The following is a 21,703-nucleotide window of genomic DNA, read 5'->3' as shown; positions in this document are numbered from 1 at the left end:
AAAAAGCGTCCTGCACCGACGATTTAGGGGCAACTGGAGGAGGCCTCGTGAGCGGAGTAACTCCATGGACGTAAGGGAGAGGGTTGCTAAGAGGGCCCTTCTCTGCTGTTATCAACATAGATCAAGGGCGCAGATGCCGCAGGGAGCGAGGCGTTGTGCGGTAGGGGCATCCGAGCGTTCCAGTCAAAAACTGAACGAAAGGGATGTGCACAAGGAAAACTATGTTCAGCTGAAATGCCACTCCCCACACCCAGCACCGATGGCGTAGATGTAAGGGAGTTATCCAAAATGGCTGCCGTAGTCTTGGCGGGAGTAGCCGCCATTTTGTCAGCACCTGAGGAGAACTGCGACACGTGTGAAAGTGAGACAGGGGTCTCCACAGATGGTCAGGGGTCTTCATCTTAGCCTTGACAAAAGGAACCTCGGCCGAGCCGGTACTGTGTGGCCTAGAATTTCTTTGAGACATGCTATCAGCCAGAATAGCCTTCAACGGAAGGACCTCGGCAACGCCGGTAACAGAGCAATTCCAGCCAGAGACCTCACTCCATGCCCCCTCAACAGAACTGGCGTCACCGCTTGAGCGGGAACGATGAGGAGTACACCTCACTGACGAGACCTTAACAGGCCTCTCAGAACTGTCGGTCACCTTAACCTCCAAACGAGGGACCTTGGACCCAAGCCCGGTAAAAGTCTCTTCATGAAGGGCCTCGAACTTTAGTTCGGTACAGAAAACAACAGAGGCCTCAGACCCCAGTGTCTTTACGGGAAGCTCCAGTCAGGGAGACCTCAAAGCAAGCTCCGGTACCTGCCGCCTTAGTACAACTGGGACCACAAACAGCCCCCACAGGAGGGGCCTCGGATTGTAATCCGGTGTCAATAGGCCCTTTACGGAGGCCCTCAGATAAAACTCTGGTACCCTTTTTAGGCCTGGAAGGCACCTCAGGGCAAGCCCAGGTAACAGAGCTTTTGATGCTCCTCCCGGACCGGGAAGGAGTCACCCCCAGTCAGGGTGCCATAAAAAGTAAAGAACTCACTGGGCGTTTCTTCTTCCCATCGATGAAAGTTTGAAAGTGCGTAGGGGGAGTGTGCTGAAACACCACCTCCCACCGCTCTAAATTACATTTAAGCGCCGGGACCGAAAGGGAATCGCAGTAAAAACCTGAGTCCCACCAGTGGTCCGGACCCAAACACTCTAAAAAAAGAGGATGGGGATCCGCCCTAGCGAAGCGTCGCTCACAGGAAGAACAAACATGAAAAGTTAACTGAAACAGCATAGACAAACTGCTACACGACCGCTAAGCCGGAGCAGGAGAGGACGACGCTGGAAGAAAAAAAAATCTTCCAAAGATGCAAGTGTGTCCAGTCCCGATCGAGCAGAGAAAAACACTGATGGGCGATGCGCTGGGCGGAGCCAAGGAGGGCGGGGTTACGGCCGTGTGCGGTACCTTGCGTAAAAAGAGGAAGGACACATTTTAGAAAAATGTGATGCTTTTTACAAAGTGCTCCTGTCTCGTCCCACAGGACGGAGGAATGTCCCATAAGTATGGAGGAAAGGGGACGGGACGTAGGAGTATATTTGAATACCTGTAACTGTGAATCTTTGTGTAACCCCACTCCAGCTAACATTTCCCCTCTTGAGATAAGCCTGGCTGCTCAACACGCTACCAAAACTGTGTAGTACAAGCTTATACCAAAGGTTGCTTTGCCTATACCTGTAGTCATAGTTGCTTGTAGTGTTCCCAGAGGGTACTGCATTCAAACTTTGCCTAACACTGTCCAAGCAGTATGTAGCCTAAGAAGACAGGACCATGTTACTGAGGCCCGTCAAACTTAACTGGTTACCGGTCCAGCTAAGAATAAAGCACAAGGCATTATCTATTGTGTATAAGTGTCGTTCCGGTGATGATCCTCTGTATCTTTCGAATTGTATTAAAAATGCCCAGCAGAGGTGCACTTTAAGGCCCAACAATGAGCTACTTCTTGTACAACTATGATGTGTTAATTAACTACCGTGGTTCTTGTTTTGAAGTGTGGGCACCTTCTCTGTGGAATACTATTTCCGCTTCATTTGAAGAAGAAAATAAAAACAAAACAAAAAAAACAAGTCTGGGTCAGTTCAAAAAGGAACTAAAAATCCCATCTGTTTAATAAAGACATGGGCTGAGGCCATCGTTCTTTAACATTTTCACTGCCTTTGACATAGTGTTTTTGGCTTGTCTGTTGTGTGTGTGCTTTGAGGCATAGGGATGCATAGCGGATTATAAATGTAAAACTAAAACAGATAAGCTTAGCAAGGTAAGTGGAGCAAAAAGGCGTTACTTTCCTCTAAAAGTCAGAAAAGTTTCAAAATAGCAAAGCAAATAGAATTCCAAATGTCTTATTGGGGAAGCAGCAAAAAGTAAAATCTTTCCCAACTAGCTACCATCTTCACCAGACTTAACTTTCTTTGTTTAAATGTAATGTTTGGGGCAGTGGTTATGCTCCTCAAAAACAAAAAAAAAAAAAGTGGTTTACCTGAGCTGGGGATCCACCATCTTCACCTTGCTTCTTTTTCTTCTTTTTTTTCTTCTTGGTTTTAGCACTTGAGACACACTGAACATTAGGATCCACCTTTTCTTTTTCATCATCTGAAATCTTGTTTTTAAAAAATACAAAAACAGTTTAAAACTTTGACCTTAAGTGATTCATAAAGTGCCAAAAAACATTACATTGTGTAGCTCAGTCCAAAGTGTCCTCATTCATTTTGTGAGAATTATTGGATTTCCCACCAAAAAAACATTTACCCTGTGCCTGCATCCAAAGTAGACAATGCTGCATTATAGCTGTACTGACATCACCACATAGAAATCAGATAGGGTAAACTGAAAGGATCGTTTCTCTTGCCAGTGCTCAGGAGGAAGGAGACTGCTGCAAAGCTGGGCAGAAAGGTTTCCCACAGGTTTTCCCTGGCTCACAAAGTATCATATGTGGCTGAGCAGTCAACGGTAATGAGGTGATTAAGATACATTAGTACCCGGGGAGGGCACCGCAGCCAGTGTTCCGAGCAACCCAACAGCTGCTTGCACCCACCCAGACATTTACCCTCCCAACCCTCTCCGTGTCTCTCCATCTCGCACTTATTTGAAGGGGTTGTGACACTGTGGTAAGGCAGCACCACTCCCTTCGTGTTGGCCGGATTGCCATGAAAATGGAAGAGGGGGCTCAGATTGGAGGTGGGCTTCCATTTCTATGGCAGCCATTTTAGGTTAGTATTGCTTTGAAACAAAGGGGTGTGCGCTCGCCGCAACCCTTTTCTTCAGAGAAATAAATACACCTAAGCAGACCGGGATGCAAACCCCGGATTGCATAGAACCATATTGATAAGTTCCAAGGAGTGAAGGCAGTGGTAACGGTTCGAGTTAATCGGCCCGAGCAAAACACTAGAAGTTTGGAAGCTCCATTGTAGACAATACGGTAGCAGAGGGCAATAATGCTTGGTGCAAATCTTCTGTCCCAACTTTCAAATTTTTCTCATTGTTTGGAAATATTTTCTTTTTGCTACTTTCCTTCCATAGATTTCTATGGGACACTTTGTTCCGTTTTGACTGCCGACCTGACGTTCTGGAGGAAAGTAAAGCCCTCAGCTTTACTTCCCTTTGCTACTTTTATGGGGAAACTAACGAGTCCCTAAGACTATCAGTACTGGGAGAGTCTCCCTTAGATAATAATTTGTATTGTTAAAGCTGTACACATCACCTTAAAGTGAAGTATGGTGAGGATACTTATTCTACCGTTATAGTTACAAATACAATGTGTCCAGAATCGGTTAGAGGCAGCAGATATTTTTCACCCGCGTTTACTTTCTACCTGTTCACTTTTGCGTTTTACTGCTTACTGCCATATACACTAAAATGCCTGTGCCACAAGATTTTTGCCTGTTCTTTGGACTTCTTCCTGCCCTGGTTGTTCTTTAATTGCCTTGTTTGGAAGTGCTTTCAGAGCCAAAGTGGCAGTCTGTGGCCGGCTGTCTGGGTTGGAACTGTCTGGTTACAATTCATATTTGTGTCACTGTGTGCTACTCGGCAGAACGTTTGGCCAGTGGCTGTCCATGACCGGACAGCCCCTGTCTGATTGAATGGTACAGATACTTACCTTTGGATGGACCTGGTGATTGCTTCAGTTCAAATCCTTGATAAGAGGATGACTCCTGCAGCCATTGGAGAAATCATTGTTGGAGCCAATACCTACGAAGAAGTGCAGTCTGCAGAGGACATCTGCTGCAGCTGACCAGCATTGTCTCTAGCCAAGTCCAGGAGAAGCCTTGCTCTTTCCCGATATCAAGAAGAATCTTGTCAGGGCGTAAACCTAAGGTACTGTGGGGTGAAATGTATTGCTTATCTTGAACTGAGAAGTCACCCCAGAGTGCTGGAGTGCGTGAAGAGGTACCTAGGTTGTCCACTCTAAAAGACCCATGCTCACGCCTTGTGTCCCTTTAGTGAGTACTTTTGCAGTGTCTTCATTTTTGTGTTAACTCTTCTAGTATCTTGTCCTAGAGACTGAAAGTATCCTAAGGAACCTTTGCTGTTCTGCTGCTTCGTAAGACTTAGCCCTCTCCAAACTGACTTTTGCATATAGTTAGGGAACTTTAAAAGATTTAGTTAAGAAAGTGTCTCTAGAACGTTAAGCTCTGCTGTGACTAACCAACCTTTTCCCTTAATCTTTTCCCTTCCTAAGAGACTTATGTTTTACTAACTAAATACAATTACTGTACATCTTAGTCTTAAGACGAGTGCGCGGTCGTCCCGATAATCTAATTTGACTGTCATTAGTGTCAAACTAACAATTGTACCGCGAGCAACTACCACTGAAGTTGTGGCCTTTGAAAAGTATTTATAAGTATTGATGCCTACAGGCTTTGGCGCGTTACAAAGAAATAATAAATGATATATTTTTAATATAACTATTGTATAAGTGTTTCTTTGGACTACTGTATGAACTGTGTTCAGTGTACTTACCTACAGCTCACATCTTCCTCCTATGAGAAGCCTGACTGCTCTGCCACTCTATAAAGGTTCCTTGAGCAGTAGAAGCTTATACTTAGAGTTGGGGAACTGTATGCCAAGGGAGAGTTTTATGAAGTCTTACCTCAAGTGGACTTTAGGAAAACTCCCCCAACAGCGGCGTATTTAGGATTTCTGCTGGCCAAGGCCCAACTAAGTACATGACCCACTCCCCCACCCTCACAAACTTTACTCCATGTCTGCCAGATTCTACACCGTCCCCAGATTCCGCCCCTTCAACAAACTTTGTCTTGACCAATCTACACCCAGTCACTACCATCTTGTCCCATTTTTGCTCCATAACATAAGGACATTTTTAAGGCTGACAGGATTTCTAATGCTAAATGGGTAGTTCAAATAGTGTTTTGAAGCCTCTGCTGCCTTGCTGCCAACAGTTTGGAGATGGCAGTGTGCTACAGTCAGTTGAGTGCATCAGAGGTACTTGCCAAGGCCAAGTGCCTACTTTCTATTATATCAGAAAACAATGTTTCAGAGGAAGTGAACAGAACATAAGCGGTCTACCAATCGGACACAAACTAGGGAGGATTTGAATGAGGAATTTTGGTATTAATACTAATATCTGGTTTCTCCCGAGTTGCCTGCTGTAAACCCATGAGGAGTACCTAGATTGGTCTGTAATATAAATGCTTTAACTACATTTCTACATGCAGCCTTGTTGAATGTTATATTTTACATATGACATGCAAATGGGTTCAGGTGTATCTTTAAAAAAGTGGATTAAAAAAGTGGATTAAAAAAATAACAAAATCTCCTTGTTATGGTTGCAGCTCTGGTGTTAGAAGGGCATAAAGGAGACAAGGCAAGTTACCCCCTGCTGCAGCCCATGTACCTCCAATCCCTAAGGCTGGGACGCCATTCATAGACAGCAAAGTCTTAAGGGAAATGTGTAAAATCCGCGTGGGCATAAACACCTAAGTGGAGTGAGGACAGTTGCAGAACGTTGTTGAACCTCTGTGCATTCTCACGGTGGAGTTACGGATAAGGGCGACCCTGAACATTCATGGGTGCGAAGCAACAGCATTACTCATGTCTGTGCGGTGCAGTCAGCTTTCATAACAGTCAGTCGTAGATAAACTTGATATCATTGCTGTTTGTGCCATTGTCCAAAATACCCATTAACCCGAAAGGTGGAACTGAATAATGGGCCGGGCTTTGCAGCACAACATTACCTTTGTATGTGTGGTATAGGCTAAGTGTCATGGCAGCTTGCGTTTGTGGTAATTCAAAAGTTGTGTTAATTCTTAGAGTTGGTGAGACTGTGTAATACAAAGGAACATTTTGAGATCTGTGGTTTATGGAATTAGATTTCCTGCTGTTTGAGGATCTGTTTTACAGGAAAATTCATACCTAACATTTAAAATCTAATTCATGTAAAGATTACTTCTAAACTTAACGGTTATTCATTGGGTGGCATACCGTGCATAGGCATGTGTTTAAATTTATAAAATTATTCATAATTTTTAACCTTTACTTTTCTGGAGGGAAAGCCCTGATTTATGCAATTGTATGAACACAGATTATTGCTTAACTGTGTGTGTGTGTCTTGATTAGCATGTACTCCAATGATAATGGGGAGTGGTACCAATAAGACCAATGAGGGTCTGGCTGCTTTGCATATCAAGGAGCATTCTGGGAATATAAGAATGACCAAAGATTTACATTTGTCAGATATGTGAGAGTTGTATTACTGAATACCTTATGCATGCTGAGTTTGGTACACCCATTTCATTTTCTTTCTTTCCTTTTCTTTAACAAAAGTCACTTTAACAATACGTCTTTTGTAAACATCGTGTATATGGAGGTTTGACAAGCAAAGACTTAACAGCCAGAGTGCAATGACAGCTAAGGCCTTGAAATCACTCCCGCTTTGTTGTGGATCAGACAGATTCCGAGAAACAAAACGATTTTTTTTTTTTTTTAAAGGGCAAGTAAAAGGAAACACTGCTATATGAATGTTTTTCCAGTGGCAATCTGCTGCCATAGGCCTGAGCCTAGTTGGCCTTATTGTAAATACATCACTTCCCCAACACCAATGGTCCTCCAACTGTTTTTGTTTCTGACCTCAGGTTGCATTAAGTGTATAGTCAAGTATAAGAAAAGTGAAGGTGTAACTTGCCTATGTACCTTCTACTCCCGACGAGGGGAGGAAGGGGGGTGCATGCAAATCTAAGCAGATACTAACATCAGAAAGACGATTACAGGTATATAATGTTTTTCTTCTGAGGCTTGTGGATCGATAATTTGCATAGACTAGCGATCGGTAGCTAGAGAAGGTAGTGGGTTGTTAGAAGGGACAGAGGCAAAAAGATGCCTTAACACAACCTGTCCTACTTGACAGTCGCTCCTAGTTTGCGTCCACACAAAGTTGGGTGAACGTGTGAACGGAGCTCCATGTTGCTGCTTTACAAATTGCCTTCAAGTGAACATTTGCAATGGAGGCTAATGTGGCACCAGTAACATCTGTAGAATTAGCTCTAAGAGTAAATGGCAGTTTTTCGCTAACTTGTAGCATTGTTGTATGTATTTCACACTCCATTTAGAGATGCCGCTTCAGAGACAGAATCCTCCAGCTCTCCTTGAAGCTAAGGAAACCAAGAACTGGTCTGTATTCCTGATGGGTTTCGTTTAATTGAAATAGTTCATGACGGCTCTCCTAGCATCTAGTGTATGGAGGGCTCGCCCTAGAATTGTGTGGGTCTTGAAAAAAGGATGGCAGTTCAATTTGATTGGTCGATATGGAACCTAGAAATGCACTTGGGTGCATTCTTAATACTACCTTGTTTTCATGTATTGTGACCAAAGGCGCTAAAACTCATCAAGCTTGGCGCTCTGTTAGCGAGAATTCTCAGAAATGTGCAAATTCCCTCTACCTTACAGACCCCCAGCAACTTTGCTGGATTTTGAGGACTTGCTTTTTTTTAACCTGGAGAGAGTAAGACCCCTTTTCCCCACTCTCTCATGTATTTTAATGTGATCTTGTACTCTGTTTCTTTTGTTTGTAGAGTCTGACAAACTCCACAGCCATCATCTTTTACATAGTGTCACACAGCACCTTCAGTGCAGCGACAGGGAAGTCTTCCAAATTTCCTGAAAGTTTAAATACCTTCTCTGGGATAAACTACTGTTTCCCAGAGCAGTAAAGTGAAATTTACTTGACTAACATTTGTAAATTTCTAGACCCAGCACACACTATCTTACAATAGGGTGCTGGAGCGTTAGGCAAGATTGTATGCAGTGCCGTTTGGGTGCACTACAACAACCCTGACCTCCTGGCAATAGGAACCCAACCTTTGGTATAAGCTTGTACTACACAGGTTGATAGCGTGTAGAGCAGCCAGGCTCATCTCAAGAGGGGTCAATTTGAGCTGTGGGGGAGTTACACAGGGATTCACAGTGACAAGTATTCAATTAAACACTTGCACACAAGGTTTCTTGAATAAACAATTATTAATGTATTTATCAATCAGTTAGGGTGGATCTAAGTGATTTTACTGTCGCGGAAAAGTCTGCGATGGAAAAGTTCCCATGGGAAATGTACGCACCACAAAATGTTCGTACATGTCCCATGCGAACATATATTGCAAAAGGAACAAGTTCTTACATGTAACTGTTCTCCAGCATGGATCTGGCATGGATTCACATGCTCATGAATATTCCCTGTTGTCAGGCTGGGAATCCTCTGTAAAGAAAAAAATCAGTTTCAGTTTCGCTTCTGAACTGTCTTTCTACAAGTAACCAATCACTTGTCTCTGGGTCATACTGCCCCCAGCCAATGACTGCCCTCTACCTAAGTCCCTCCTCTGGCAGCCATCTTCAGATTTGGTAGCACGTAATTTGGCAGTAGGAACAACAGAAGAGCTGCAGAGGGGTTGGAGGGAGGGTTCGCAAGTGAATCCATCCCAGACCCATGCTGGATAACAACAGTAACAGGTAAATAACTTGCAACTTCTCCAGCATGGGGTCTGGCATGGATTCACATGCTCATGAATACAAGAATACATAGCAGTACACACATGCACAACCACCGCAGGTGGCAAGGCTCAACCTTAAGCATTTTAACAACGCAACATTAAGCATCTCCTACCTCCTCTCCAGGCTCACCTTCAAGCCAACAGGTTGCGCAGCACTGCCTGGTCGACTCTGGACTCCTCCCTGGAATCCTGGTCGGCGCAGTAGAATCTTGTGAAGGTGTGCGTCGACCTCCACGTAGCAGCCCTGAAGATGTCCAGCAGGGGCACACCAGACAGGAACGCCGTGGTAGCAATCGCTCTGGTTGAATGGGCTCTCGGACGGCCGGGCAACGGTCGGTTTGCCAACCGTTGACAGTGCATGATGCAGTCGGAGAGCCATCTCGAAATGGAAGCCTTCGAGAGGGCCAAAATTCACAAACAGCTGTGATGTCTTCCGAAAATCCTTCGTGCGGTTCACATAGAACTTCAGCGCTCTAGCTACATCCAGCAAGTGCAAAGTCCTCTCAGCCGGTGAGGAAGGCGACGGGAAGAAAACCGATAACGCCAAGGGCTCGTTGAGATGGAAGTCCAACGGCACCTTGGGCATAAAGGAGGGGTGCGTCCTCAGCACTACCCTCGTCGTGGAATGTCAGGTATGGAGGTTTACAGGAGAGGGCCTGGATCTCTCCCACCAGTCGTGCGGAGGTGATGGCCACAAGAAACGCTGTTTTCCACGATAGGAACTTCAGCGGTGCCGAATGCAAGGGCTTGAATGGAGGACCCATGAGCCTGGTCAGCACCACATTGAACTCCCCCACCGGGGCCAGAGCCTTCACCGGCGGGAACGAGCGGAAAGTCCTTTCATGAACTCCTTCACCAGGCGGTGAGACCACAGCAATGACCGCCACAGAGTTCTGGTGTAGCGGGAGATAGCCGCCAGATGTATTTTGATGGAGGCATGTGCCAGCCCCTCCTTGGCCAGCGACAGCAAGTACGGCAGCACTTGAGGGGCCGTAATCCGTAGAGGGTTGATCTTCTGTGCACAGCACCAGAGAGAGAACCTCTTCCATCTATATCCATAGCACTTAAGAGTTGAGGACGCTCTGTGCTTTGCAAGTACCTCCTTTCAGTCCACTGGGATATCGTAGCCTCCGAACTCTAGTGCTGCAGGGTGGTGTAGGATGGCGCCTCCTACCCTGGCGAGAAGATCCGCGTCCGTTGGCAGATTGACTAGGGAGGGGTAAGGGGGGGCACACCGACATGTCCAGAAGGTCCGGGAACCATATATGCCTCGGCCACGCCAGTGCGACGAGGATCATCCTGCACCAGGACCGTCTGAGTTGACTGATGAGTCGCAGAAGCAACGGCGGGAACACATACAGGAACAGGCCGTCCCAGGGGAAGGAGAACGCATCGCCCATGCTCCCCGGCTGGGGAAACCTGCTGGTGAACCTCCGGCAGTTGGTGTTCACCGCCTTTGTGAACAGATCGATCTGGGGATTGCCCCATCGTCGGAATAGGAGATCCACTTAATTCCTGCCGAAGCTCCCACTCATGACAAGAGCGCAGCTCGCTGCTGAGTGAGTCGGCGACGGTGTTCTTTACTCCTGCCAGATGAAAAGGTAAGGAACATCCCCTGGGTGACGGCCCAGTGCCACAGATCCTGCGCTTCTTTGGGCAGGGCTGGGGATCTGATGCCCCCTGCTTCCGGATGTAGAACATCGTGGTGGTGTTGTTGGTGAAGATCCATACTACCTTGCCTTTGAGGGACGGAAGGGAAGACCTGAGGGCCCACAACACGGCCCGGAGCTCCAGGACGTTGATGTGCAGGGACCTCTCCTCTGGGAGCCAAAGGCACCCTTGGGTGGAGATCTCTGGTGTGCGCTCCCCATCCCTCCAGGGAGGCATCCGGCGTCACCGTTTCCTGGTGCCCTGGGGTCTGGAAGTCCATACCCGCCACAAGATGCACGCGGGTGCCCCACCATCGTATCGTTTGACAGAAAGTCTCGTTGAGTGGGATCATGTCTCCGAAGCTTCCCGCCATTTGCATCCAACGGGTGTCAAGGAACTCCTGCAGTGGCCACATCCGCAGCCTGCACACACGCACGAGGTAGATGCACAATGACATCATGCCGAGCAGGGACTTGATGGCCCTCACCCTGGTCACTTCCGGTGTCAACAGCCGTTGTAAATTGCCCAGGAAGGCCCTTGTCCTATCCTCCGAAGGTGAGGCCAACCGCGCCACTGTGTCGAGTCTGGCTCCCAGGAACAGGGCGTCCTGTGACGGTACCAAGTGGGACTTTGGAAATTTGATTGAGAAACCCAGTTCCGTGAGCAGGCGGACGATCTTCACTGTGTGGTCGACAGCGAGTTCTCTTGACTTTGCTCGGATGAGTCAATCGTCCAGGTAAGGGTATACGTGGATCCCCTGCAGGCGCAGCTGCGCCACCACCGGTGGCAGGCACTTGGTAAAGACCCTTGGAGCCGACTTCCACCCAAAGGGCAGGGCCTTGAACTGGTTGCCGCCCTTGGACCACGAAACGTAGGAACTTTCGATGTCCTTTGTTTATGGGGATGTGGAAGTAGGCATCCTCCAAGTCCAGCGACGATAGGAAGTCGCCTACTTCCAGCTGTCCCAGCACGTGCTGGAGGGTAACCATTGGAACTTCTGGGCTTTGATATATTTGTTGAGGTGCCGAAGGTCCAGGATGGGCCGCCTTCCGCCGTCTTCTTTTGGACCAGGAAGTACTGCGAGTAAACTCCGGAGCCTCTTTGGGACGAGTTCTATTGCGCCGCTTTCTCAGCATGGCTCGTACCACCAGAAGCAGCTGTGGAACATGGTTTGCTTTCCTGGCCAAGGGTGGGGAACAGGGGCACTTCCTTTGGAACTCCAGAGTGTGCCCGTGGGCCAGGGCATCCAGCACCCAAATGTCAATGGAGATGAACTCCCACACGCCGAAGGTCGCCAGCCGGCCTCCCAGCGGGGTGCTTAGGTGGGGGCACGACGTCACGGCGGGTTCAGTCCTGTTTCGCCAAGGCCTTGCCATCCTGGGCTCCTTGGCGACAACGGTATCCACCGGCCTTGCTGCGGCCTCTAAGCTTCCTGCGACGAGGAACGGGCAGCTTGACGGTACAACTAACTACTGCCGAATCCTTTGGAGGCACCATGGAATTTGCCTCCGGCGGTCCGAAAGGATGGCCGTCGTTGATTAAGAGTGCCTAGGGCAGGGGCCGTTTCGGGGTGTCCGCTTTGATGGCCTGTAGCGACATGTTCACCACTTTCCCATACAAGTTGTTTCCGTCGAAGTGCATGTCCAGTACCCTCGCCTGCACTTCCTGATGGAAGTCAGTGGCCCTGAGCCAACAGCGCCGGCGTAGGCAAACGTCAAAAACCAGTATCTGCAATGTCAGTAGCTACAGTGATGGCGTGATCCAACGCCGCTTCGCCTTCTTGCAGGATTTCCAGGGCCTCCGCCCTCTTGTCGTCCGGGAGGAAGTCCAGGATAGGGGCGATCTTGAACCACAGCACCCCCCCATCATAGTGTGCCACAAGGGCGTTGGTCGCCTTAATGGTCGTCGCTGCCAACGAGATAACTCGACGTCCCATGGCATCTAGCTTCTTTCCCTCGCTGTACGGCAAGGAAGTGGAGGATGATGCCATCGCCCCTGCCTCCTTCTTGGCTGCCGCAGAGACTACAGAATCCGGGGTCAGCTGTGCTCTGAGGCACATAGGAGAGGAATCCGGGACCCATTACTTACTTCTTCTCATACTGGTCTCTTCACAGGGGTCAGGGAAGGGTTCTTCAGAAGGGACAGTCCTTCGTCCCATATGTCGTTCAACAGCGGGACCAAAAGTACGGTTTTCCACTTGGCTTCCCGTCGTTGGTAAATAAATCCCTCTTTTTGTTCCTCGGGTCACAGCTGGAAAAGCTCATATGCCCTGGGGATTAAGGCATGAAAGGAGCCAATTTCGTCAGGGGAGGGGTGTGAGGGGGGATGGGAGCCCAGGCTGGAGGCAACAGGAGATCCATTACGTCGTCACCACTATCAGTCCCCGTTGTCGCCGTCTCGTCCTTGATGGGGGTGAAGGCTGGAAAGGAGGGGGAGGATGGACTCTCCTCCGCTTGTTCGGTGGGCTCCCCAATGGTCCAGGCACTGCTGGATCGTCCGCTGGGGGGTAGGGGCAACCTTGTCCTTATCTCTGTACACAGCGTCTGCAGAGCCATCCAGATTGCTCCTGAATTGTCCTGTGGCGTAGGGATAGGTTGTGACAGGAGCAACGGCTGGGGCGTGGGGTCCTCAGTTTCCTCCACAGCCCGCCGCTCCTCGTCGGCTCCACCGTTGCCGTCTATGTCTGCCTCGTTGGGATCCTTTCCGTAGGTCCTGACCTCCTCAAACTTCTTGTCCAGGATAGCTTTGATGCCAGCCAGCTCATCCTCGGAGGTATTTGTGTCCATTAGGGCCACCATGCCCCCCCCCCTTCTCATCCCGTGGTTTCACGGGGGTCTTTGATAGGCTGGAAAGATGTTTCCCTCTGGGGTGGCTGGGAAACTCTAGGCCCGGAAGTAGTCTGCACTCGGGCAGCCACCACAGGCTTCGCCAGGGCTGCCACGACTCCTTCAATCGAGGCCTTTGCCGGGTGAATCAGGGCCTTCACGACCGTGGGCGCGTCCAAGGCCTTCACCTTACGGGGAGGGTCACCACCTTGCCCCTCCCCCACCCCCCTTGGCTTTTTCCGTCGGGATCGACCGGGGCTTCTCCCGAAGCTTACCTGGGTTCTCCAACTTCCTTTTCACCGAGCCAGAGCGTTGGCTCGTGGATGATGGCGTCAGTGACATCGCACCCTGCCTGGCAGCCGAGGAGCCCGAATCAACGGTGCTGCTATGACCCTTGCCCCTGGCCCTCACTGGCAAGTCAGCCTGCCAGTTAGGGCCAGGTCATAGGCCTTAAAACCTCATCCAAGACCTTTGGCGCCAGGCTCAACCATCATGAAGACCAACATTAGAATGGGACTATTTACTTGGGACTATTTAACTTGGGGGGGGGGGGGGAGGGTGGGGGTTCAGCCAACATGGATTGAATGCGCACACATTGCTCAGTTACATGGAACAGAGCTATGCGGTCTAGTCTTTTGGGTGTGGCAGGCCTGGGACTATTTCACCTGGACTACTTTACCTGAGACTATTTAAACCGCACCCAAACAGCAGAACATGCTTTGCGTTATTCTGCTGTGGGCAGCGTAACGCTCACCGTGTCCAGTTCTTTGATGCCAGCTTACCTGAAACCAAGGACCTGCAGAGAGAGAAAGAAGACTACGAAACTTACCTGGAACAGTATCCCGTCTTCAATCCATCGCCAACTTCAGTTCCACTCACCTGAAGGTACGAACTCCATCATCTGGCACCGCATGCATCCTGGAATACAATAACCTGGAAAGAGGAGAACGAAGAACAAGTTATTCTCTTACCGGGTAACGTTCTTTCGATGGGATGGTCCAACGACGTATTCCATATCTATGACAGTAATCACCACAGCTGTGCTGCTTCGGAAAATCTTCGGCGTTTGCGTCCTGCGTCGATACGCTGCCCTTGAGGATCTCCTCCGACGGCTGACGTCACTGGATGTTATAAGTAGGACGCACGACGCCCGTAGCCTGTTTTAGTTTTTCCCCCCAGAACGTGTGCCACCAGTCTTCTGCCAGTCTGACACACAAAGCATTGCGGAAACGTAAACTGCAATCGCATAAGAAATTCTGTAGCGGGGAAGGTAGGGAGGGAGCGATATGGAATACGTCATCGGACCATCCCATCAAAAGAACGTTACCAGGTAAGAGAGTAACTTGTTCTTCGAGGGGATTGGGTCCTCCGACGTATTCCACATCTATGACAGACTCCCAAAGCAGTACCAATGCAAGGAGGTGGGAAAAGAATTTAGAAAACGGAAATTTAGCATGCCCAATCAAATTGCGGAGTAAAGGACCGCCTTGCCAAAGGCCAGATCCTGCCCCTAGATGGAATCGAGGGAATAGTGACGTATAAAAGTAGGTACGGAAGCCCAGGTGGCTGCATCACAGATGGTACGAATAGGAACACCCTTCTGCAGGGCAGTAGAGGCAGCCATACCCCTGGTAGAATTGGCCCGTAAGCCGACCGGTGGGTCCTTATCCACCAAGCGGTAACACTCAGAGGGCCAAAATAATCCAGCGAGAAAGTCTGTTTCGTCACAGCCTGTCCCAAACGCTTTCCAGCGTAACCAATGAAGAGCTGATCGTCCACTCTGACCCGGGACATGCGTGAAATATAAAAGCTTAACGCTCTCCTAGAATCAAGCCTATGGAGCCTCTCCACTTCCTTACCAGGATGTGGAGGAGGATAAAATGCCGAAAGAACAACCTTCTGGCCTAAATGAAACTCTGACACCACCTTCAGAAAAAAAGGACAAACTCTGGACAACCCTGTCCTTATGAAACAGTGAAGGGTGGCTTAACTGAAAGTGCCTGTAACTCACTCAGTCTGCGAGCGGAAGTGACTGCAACTAAACATACAATTTTAAGAGTTAACAGTCTCAAAGGGCATGAATGCAAAGGCTCAAACGGAGCACCCATCAGAAACTTGATAAGATTCAAATCCCAACCGGGCACCTGGAAAGGCGACTGAGGGAACACAGTAGTGAGCCCTCTCAGAAACTGAGAAATTAAAGGAATTTTAAAATAGGAACAAACGAGCGCTTAAATATGGACAGCGCCGCCAGGTAACCTTTAATGGTACCCACTTGAAGGCTCCTGTGGGCCAAAGAAAGCAAAAAAGACAGAACCATGGGAATTCCACATGCAAAAGTATCCACATTCTTAACCCTGCATCAGTCGCAGAACTTTCTTCAACGGTACAGGGATTTTGTTGGGGGCTTTCTGGCCGAAAGCAACAGCTCCATCACGTCTTCATGGAGGTCCCAATCCTTATACCTCAACCTTTCAGAAACCAAGCGTGAAGGTTGAGCGACCTGACCTCTGGATGGAGAACCTGACCCCCCCCTCCCGTGAGAGCAGATCGTCTCGGTAGGGAAGACGAAGTGGAGGGCAGATGGATAAGTCGAGAAGGTCCGGGTACCACGTCCTCCGGGCCCACGCCGGAGCAATGAGGATCATCTGGGAACCGAACCTCCGCATTACTTGCGGGATGACTGGGACTGGAGGAAACGCGTACAGCAGTGGGAATGACCACTCCACCACGAACCCGTCTCCTAAGGCTCCGTTTGGAGGAAATTCCTGCGAGCAGAACCTCTCGCACTTCCGGTTGACTCTGGAGGCGAAGAGATCCACTTGAGGGGTCCCCCAAAGGGCGAAGATCTCCAGGAGAATCTCCTGAGCCAACTCCCACTCATGAGAGATCGCGCTCTGTTTGCTCAGAGCGTCCGTCTCGTTTTCGTCTCCTGCCAGATGAACTGCCGAGATCGAAACTTCCCGCTGGATTGCCCAGAACCAGAGCTGCATCGCCTCCCTGCACAGAGGAAGTGAACCTGCCCCCCCCCCCTTTTTGTTGAGGTAGTGCATAGCCACTGTGTTGTCCGTCAGGATCAGGACATTCTTTCCTCGCACAGTCGGCAGAAAAGCCTTGAGGGCTAACCTGACGGCCCTCAGCTCTAACAGATGGACTCCGGAGACCAACGACCGCTGACTCAACTCGTTGGCATAGGCACACCATACCGATCGTCACCTCCGGCCAGGGCAGCCAAAATGGAGCCCCCATCTTCAGATTGCCTTCGTCGGCCCACCACAGAAGGTCCTGGGCAACCGAAGACGGCACCTGAACAGAGTCCAACATCCTGCCGGAGGACTGAGAACACTGGTGCTTGAGTGCCCATTGCAAAGATCTCATCCGCAACCTGGCCTCTGGCACCAGAAGAATGCAGGATGCCATGAGGCCGAGCAGTCTCAAGAACGCGAACGCAGGGAGAGTCTGGGCAAGTTGAAACTTCTGCACCATCTGCTTAATGTGATGAGCCCTCACCTGGGGAGGAAAACATCGCCCAAGGGACGTGTCGAGCACTGCTCCGATGTACTGGTGCCTCTGAGTTGGTGTCAAATGGGACTTCTTTAAGTTGAGGGAGAAGCCCAGCTTGTGGAGGGAGTGGCAGGTGACAGACAGATCCAGGACTTGCTCTGGAGAGCGCGCCCTGCTCAACCAATCGTCCAGGTAGGGGTAGACGTGAATTCCCCTTTCCTGAGGTGCGCTGCCACCACTACCATGAGCTTGGTGAAGACCCCCAGGGCAGAGGTCAATCCGAACAGCACGACCCGAAACTGAAAGTGCGAGTCTCCAACCGCAAACCTCAGGTACTTGTGCTTTGGATGGATCGACACATGAAAATAAGCGTCCTTGAGGTCGAGAAACACCAACCAGTCCTGAAGTTGAAGGGTCTGGAGGACTTGAGAGAGTAACCATCTTGAAGTTGTCCTTCCCGAGGAGTTCAAGCTGCACAAGTCCATGATGGGTCTCAATCCCCCGTCTTTCTTGGAAATCAAAAAATAAGGGGACTACCTTCCTTGTTCCTCTCCGCTACAGGCACCAGCTCTATGGCGCCTTTCTCCAGCAGGGATTGAATTTCCTGCGCAAGGAGCGGATCCGGACTCGAGATTCCCCGGTGGATTGTCTTGAGGCCTCTGCCGGAAAGGAAGACAGTAGCCATGGGTTATGATCTCCAGAACCCACACATCTGAAGTAATGGCGCGCCACTCTGCAAGATGCTGCGCCAGCCTTCCCCCAACCGGCGAACCATGGGACATGGCCTCATGACTGAGCTGAAGCGTTGCCTGATGGCAAAGAGGCAACAGCCCGCGCGGCCTTGGCACCTCGAGTACCTTGTTTTCCACTTCTGGCACTCCTACGGTGGCCCCTATGACTGGCAGCTCCTCTCGTTTTACCAAAGGATGAGTAATAACGAAAAGAACCTCCCCTCCATTGCGGTCCCCTAGGACGAAAAGGCAGAGGTTGTCGAACTGCAGCGCCCAACGACTTCGCTGCAGTCTGAGGTCTGCAACCTCTCAAGGCTCACGTCAGCCTTGCTGCCAAAAAGATGCTCCCCGTCAAAGGGCATGTTGAGGAGCCGGGCCTGCACCTCAGGACCAAACCCCGACTTCCGCAACCACGCAAACCTGCGTATCATGGTGCTCGCCGCCATGGACCGGCTGACGCAGTCTGCCATGTCCAAACCCGAATGAACAGCCTCACACAAGGCATCCTTGCCATCCTGAACCATGGCAAGGAAACCATCCCGTTCGTCCCCTTCGGGAATATGGTCAGCCGCCAAGGAAACAGTTCCACAGAGTGTGTGTGAAACGTGACAAGGCACATATGGAGTTGGTCGCCTGAAGCGCCATAACCCCTGCAGTAAAACGCTTCCTTTGCCCAGCCGTCAAAACGCTTGTCGTCCCTAACAGGAGGGATGGTAGGGTACGACGCCTGCTTTGCTGGGGCCGTAGACGCCTGCACCACCAAACTCTCCGGAGTAGGGTGCTTGGACAAGTAGCAGGGGTCACTACTGGCTGGGCGGTATTTTCGCGGCAAAGACTTGCCCACTGCCGGGAGACTCTCTGGAGCAGTCCAAACCGCTGCCACCCTCCTCTGTAGAGCCACATGAAATGGCAGTACCGGGTCAGTTGGTGGACCAATGTCGAGGATATCCGTAAGGTCATCCTGAACAAACTCCCCCGGGGGAGCAGACAAGCCCAAGTACTCGGAGACCCTTGACATAAGGCGCCGGTACGAAGAATCGGCATGAGTGCCAGGCTCAGGCCTACAAAACTCCACCTCTGGAGAGGTGTTCAGCCCACTAGCATCATGCAGGGACTGCCTCAAGTCCTCAAACTGGCTATGGCCCGAGAGAATCTCGTCTGGCACCGTACCAGGCACCATGCCACCAGAGGCCTCATCCACCTCTGAAATGAACTCCAGATGGCGGTAAGAAGGCACAGAACTTGAACCAAAGCCATGCTTGACCTTGGCCAGAGCCTTTCTAGGCGGTTCCCCAGAGCCACGGGGTACCCCTGTCGACACAGCCTCGAAAGGTGTCGAGGGAATCGGCGTCAACAGCATCGACGGCACCGACACAGTCTTCGAGGCCGGGGCCCCGAGCGTGTCCCTCGACGGCCGAGACGCCGATGGCCTCGACGACTTCTTCGAATGCAAGCCCTCGAAAGAGTCCGTCAACGGCCTCAGTGTCGACGTCTTCCGTGACGACACCACAGGTGCACACGGTCTCGAGCGTGTCGAGGACCTGGACCGGGCATGCCGAGAACGATTCCCCTTGTCTGAGCGGGACCTTTCCTGCGAATCGTGACGACCACCCGAGCCCGAAGGCGTGCGAGCGGTGTCTCTCGGCTGATCACGACCGACCCCACTCGGAGGAGCGGACGGACCAGTGCCCTGCAATTCGAGAATCGCCAACATTTTCTTCCCGAAGGAAGCCCATTCCTCCGGTGTTGCATGCTTGGTGGGGTAAGCGACCCGCGGACGGGCGGAGTCCTCGGATGAGGACAGGGAAGGCGACCGATGACGGTGCTTCTGGGAGTGCCTCGAAGAGGCAGAGGAGTAGCGAGACCGAAGCTGGGACCGAGACCCACTGGACTTCGACGACGACGCGGAGAGTCGCCCCTCGAGTCGTCCGTTGAAAGCCCCGCAGACCTCGACTTCCGGGGCTTGTAAACCTTACCTACCGATAACTTCTTCTTGTGCTCCCGCAAGGTTTTCGTAGTGAGCGACTGGCAGTCGACAGTCATCCGTGTCATGGGCCTCCCCGAGGCACCAGAGGCAGGCGTCGTGCGAGTCCGTAACCAACATCTTGGACCCACAGTCCCCGCACTTCTTAAAGCCTGGACGCGGTGTGGAAGACGAGGTAGACATCTTCACAAAGAAATACTTCACAAACACCAAACAGGTTCAAAGAACCGAGAAACAGAAACTCCAAAGTGTCGAGGCGCGCCGAGTTTCCCGAAGTGAACACGTTCGCGGAAAAAAACGGAACTGAGGCTACTGGCGTTGTGCGTCCTACTTCTAACATCCAGTGACGTCGGCCGTTGGAGGAGGTCCTCGAGGGCGGCGTATCGACGTCATCGACGCAGTCACCGAAGATTTTACGAAGCAGCACAGCTGTGGTTATTACTGTCATAGATATGGAATACGTCGGAGGACCCAACCCCCTTGAAAGACTGCATTAGTAAGCGTTTACTCACGTTTCCTCCAGAATGAAGAAAGCCAAACAATTGTTACCCGGGTAGACCTCTCCTGGTCAGTATCCTTGCTGGAATATTTCGCCGCTAGACAAGGAACATCGCAACCTGTAAGGAGAGAAAAGACACAGGTTAGCAATATAAAAGGCGAAACAGCGCCGCGCATTACTCACTGGACAGCATCACGCACACCACACTTCCGCCTACCGGCCCATGCTCATCTTCAAACTGCATGACAACACCAAAATACCTTTCCATACCTAAAAAGGAAAGAAGCAAGACATTGTTCGAACTAAGAGGAACATAAGAACTGCATATAAAGACTGTAAAGCAGCAAACCTACTGTAACGCTCACCTGATTCCCACGGAGGCGCTGACCCAAACTGGACTGCTACAGTTGCTTCTATGACTATGATGAGGCGTAGAACTCGGAAGACGCTCTGGGCAGGACCTCCGAATATTGACTGTCTGGCTTGTAAGGTGATTTTTCTGCAGGTGGAAGAAAAAGGGGCAATTACAAGCTGGTTGGATAAGTTCTCCCACCAATATTCTGCTTTTCCCACTTCTTGGTTCTCGACTGGTCTCCACGAACTCTCACCTTTGGTTTAGTAAAGCCGAGCTCGCCATCCTGCTCCTGGTGCAGGGGCGCGTGGAATCCAGTTACGTCACTGGATGATTTCAGTGTTTAGGCTCAGTGTCCTTTTGTGGCTTGTAATAGTCCTTCAGGTGCCGAGGAGCTGTTGGCGACACACCACTGCTGTGCAAGAAGAGGCTCGTGAGTATAGAAGATCTGAGGCCGCTTCTGAAGGAGCACCCTTTTATAATGTCCTTTTCTGTCTTTCAGATGCCGAAATGCTGAGGGCGATGCTGCCGCTGCTGCGCGTGAAGAAGTGCGTAAGTATGACTGAGTTGCGAACCCTTCGGCTCGGACACCACTAACAATGTCTTGTCTTCCAGGTGCTGGGATGCTGCCGAAGCGAAGGCCGCGGTGAACTCTTATGTCTTTATTTGCAGGTTGTCGGAGACTGGACTCTTGTGGCTGAATTCTGGTGAATAGATGTTCCTGTGCCGTTTCTTCATCCACAGGGTGCTGCTCGAGAAGCTGAGGGTGTGTCTGGACCTGGAATGCAGGAGCCGACTCGGTGAGCGTCCTGCTGCTGTTGCAGAATAACGCAAAGCATGTGAATTCTATCGGGCGTGGTTGAAATAGTGGAGAAGTGCTTTGGTGCGTATTCTTCCTCCAGCCTCACTCAGGTACGAAAAGAGTTCCAGTGTCAGAGGATTAGCATCAGCCCCACCCAGGTAAGAAAAGAGTGCCTGTAACAGAGGATTGGTCCCTCCCAGCCAGTGGCTGAGACTTCACCCAGCTTGGATTGTTCTAGGTGAGTAGGCAGCATGGTCTGCCACAGGTAAGTCCACCCAATCACTACTGCACACTTTAAGAATATGAGCCGGGACTGTGGTTCCTC

At 50.5% G+C, this 21,703-nt stretch overlaps 1 protein-coding gene across 2 annotated transcripts in view; it reads right to left on the bottom strand.

Annotated features, from left to right (window-relative positions):
- Window positions 1-21,703, bottom strand: part of MTDH (metadherin) — a 462,606-nt gene that overhangs the window by 127,899 nt on the left and 313,004 nt on the right. For both annotated transcript variants that reach the window (XM_069621403.1, XM_069621404.1), the window contains one exon: window positions 2,515-2,634. In XM_069621403.1, the coding sequence (XP_069477504.1) occupies window positions 2,515-2,634 (120 nt within the window). The remainder of the gene's footprint in view (window positions 1-2,514; window positions 2,635-21,703) is intronic.

This window comes from Ambystoma mexicanum, chromosome 5q (assembly GCF_040938575.1).
Source record: "Ambystoma mexicanum isolate Mex_15411 chromosome 5q, UKY_AmexF1_1, whole genome shotgun sequence".
NCBI classification, from domain to species: domain Eukaryota; kingdom Metazoa; phylum Chordata; class Amphibia; order Caudata; family Ambystomatidae; genus Ambystoma; species Ambystoma mexicanum.
The sequence above is the reverse complement of the archived record's forward strand: the minus strand, read 5'-3'. Positions and strand labels throughout refer to the sequence as shown.